The sequence below is a fragment of the Penaeus vannamei genome, chromosome 16 (assembly GCF_042767895.1).
Source record: "Penaeus vannamei isolate JL-2024 chromosome 16, ASM4276789v1, whole genome shotgun sequence".
Lineage (NCBI taxonomy): Eukaryota > Metazoa > Arthropoda > Malacostraca > Decapoda > Penaeidae > Penaeus > Penaeus vannamei.
This window is the reverse complement of record NC_091564.1, coordinates 21,404,920-21,407,419: the sequence shown is the minus strand read 5'-3', so window position 1 is coordinate 21,407,419 and position 2,500 is coordinate 21,404,920. Positions and strand designations below refer to the sequence as shown.

The window sequence follows — 2,500 nt, the reverse complement described above, 5'->3', positions numbered from 1 at the left end:
AAGTGATGATTAACTTCCACTCATGCCTTTTGCAGGGTGTAGGTGTTGTGGTATCTGGGACATGCATGAAAGGTGTTATTCGGGTTAATGACACACTCCTCCTTGGGCCCAACGGCTTAGGGGATTTTATTCCCATGCCAATAAAGTCCATTCACCGTAAGCGCATGCCAGTGCGTGAGGTGCGAGGGGGACAAACTGCATCATTTGCACTTAAGAAGATCAAGATTGGTGAGGTTCGGAAAGGACAAGTGTTGGTTGATCCATCTCTGAATCCTACTTCCTGCTGGGAGTTTAAGGTAAGAATTCATGTGATGGCATTCCTTCTTCATTGCTTATGTTCCATGCTTCATATCTCTCCACACCTAATGTATGAGACTATATGGATGCAAATAATCTTCTTGCCAGTCTAAGGAAAATAGATACAGTGGTAATGCCTTTTCATTTACTAAATCAGGTCCTATAGATATAAGGTATTGCCTTTACCTTTGGTATTATTTTTCTGCCTTACATTTCAATAATAGAAATTTTACAATTTTCCAGGGGGAAATTTTGGTGCTTCACCATCCAACAACAATCAGCACCAAATATCAAGCAATGGTTCACGTTGGCTCTGTCAGGCAGACTGCCTCAATCATTGCCATGGACAAGGAATGTTTAAGAACTGGAGATAAAGCTGTTGTTCACTTTAGATTTATTAAACATCCAGAATACCTGAAGAATAATCTAAAAATGGTACGTAACTAGATGCTTTGAGTGTAAAACACTTTCTTTCTGAATATCTGAAATCTCAGTTTGTCATAATCTACAAGTGTGTAGTGTGTATAGCTCAGATTTTTAGTTTTTAGCTTGTATTATTTCTTGAATACATGGGTAATGATTTTTCAACCATATGCATTGTGGTCTTAGTATATTGTAATATTTCTATTAGATTTTATATGCATGTGCTCCTGAGTTGTAGTCATCCCAAACAGACTGAATATTATTTTTACAGCAGTCCAAAAATTATGGAAATATTTACATAACAAATGTATATCTACAAACTACAAGAAGAATATGATGGTAATACAATATACCATTAGGTTAGAAAAGGCCCTATCATTACCTGAGAATCACATTGCTTTACTTTTTATGGAAAATGTAAATATCATTCTAGGAATTTCTTTTTGGTAACACTCACTTTTTATGAAATTCTTCATTATAGTTGCACTTTAGATTGATTTAAAATTATTATTATTTTTTTTTTTAATCGGACATGTTTACTTGCATATGCAAATGCTTGTAGACAAACACACACTTCTGAAAACATGAATCAAAACTGTGACCGTGAAAATTCTTGTCAGGTGTTCCGTGAAGGTCGTACGAAAGCTGTGGGGAGAGTGCTGGAGGTCATACCAAAGATGGCATCTCTACAGAACCAAAAGAACAATCACAAGATCATGAAAATGGTTAAACAGGTAAGGGGATTCATAAAGCTGATTTTGATCCATATCTTGACTTAACCTATCTGAATCTAACAACTAAATTTAACTGTTTGATGTTGGAATGACATCTACGTACATGCCATATCCGTTGTGGCGCCACAAGTATTTAGTCGGTTACTAGCCCTACCTATCTCACCTGTTTACCCTCATCATTGATTTTTATAAAGATTCTTTTAACAATAACAGTATAGATATTGATAGCATTAATAAAATCAAGGACCAGGAAATCAGATGAGGTCATATAGGGCCTGTCAGTTAACCCATTGGATCCAGTTCCGTCACGGAAATCACATGGCAGGAAATACAGGCAGTGGGTTAAGTAAGTGGCCGCATGCGAACACTCATGTGCGGTGACAAGACTCTTATGTTTCCCCTTTTGTGGCGAGTCTTTTCCATCATCTTAGAATTCACTTATTGTGGCAAGTTCGCCTGACCTGGCACGCAGCTATTTTGTCCCATGATGGCATGTTCACGCCACCTGACCCTCGACCCAAATTTTTCCACACAGATCAAAGGGGTTAACTCATTGGTGGCAGAACATTTGTAGAGACATCAGTGTGCTATCAAATTTTACAAAATAAAACTAAAGTGACCAGTACATTTATCAAATACTAATGGGGTAACCTAACAATCTGAACTAGACCTAACCTATTTTCAAAAGGTGAATGAAGAGGAAATGTGTGTTTTTTTTTTTGTGTTTTTTTTTAGACAGGTAGGGATTATTTTAGCAATCTTCTGCTAGTAAGAGCAGTACGTTTTTTATCATGTTTCAATCTAACTTTCTAGACATTTTTACTTTTGTGTTGATTAATTCTTTTTATAAACAGTGTGATAGGGAGATGTGTCTCTTAAAAGATATATGTAAACAGCTAATGGTGGATATTTTTATATTTTGGAAAATTATGTTTTTTGTTAATAAAATGTAAAATAGATGCTGAAGCAATTTCCTGCCTTAAAATGTGCACAAGGAAGAAAAAGCAGGTAAAAGAATGTTCAAGTTTGTTAGACTTTTGACAATT

The 2,500-nt window shown here is 35.9% G+C and overlaps 1 protein-coding gene across 1 annotated transcript in view; it reads left to right on the top strand.

Moving 5' to 3' along the window:
• Positions 1–1,454, top strand: part of GTPBP1 (GTP-binding protein 1) — a gene marked incomplete at its 3' end in the record, with an annotated part of 23,957 nt that extends 22,503 nt beyond the window's left edge. The window contains 3 exon segments of the mRNA XM_070131311.1: positions 36–296; positions 541–732; positions 1,341–1,454. Coding sequence (XP_069987412.1) covers positions 36–296; positions 541–732; positions 1,341–1,454 — 567 coding nt within the window.
• Between the last annotated feature and the right edge of the window lie 1,046 nt (positions 1,455–2,500).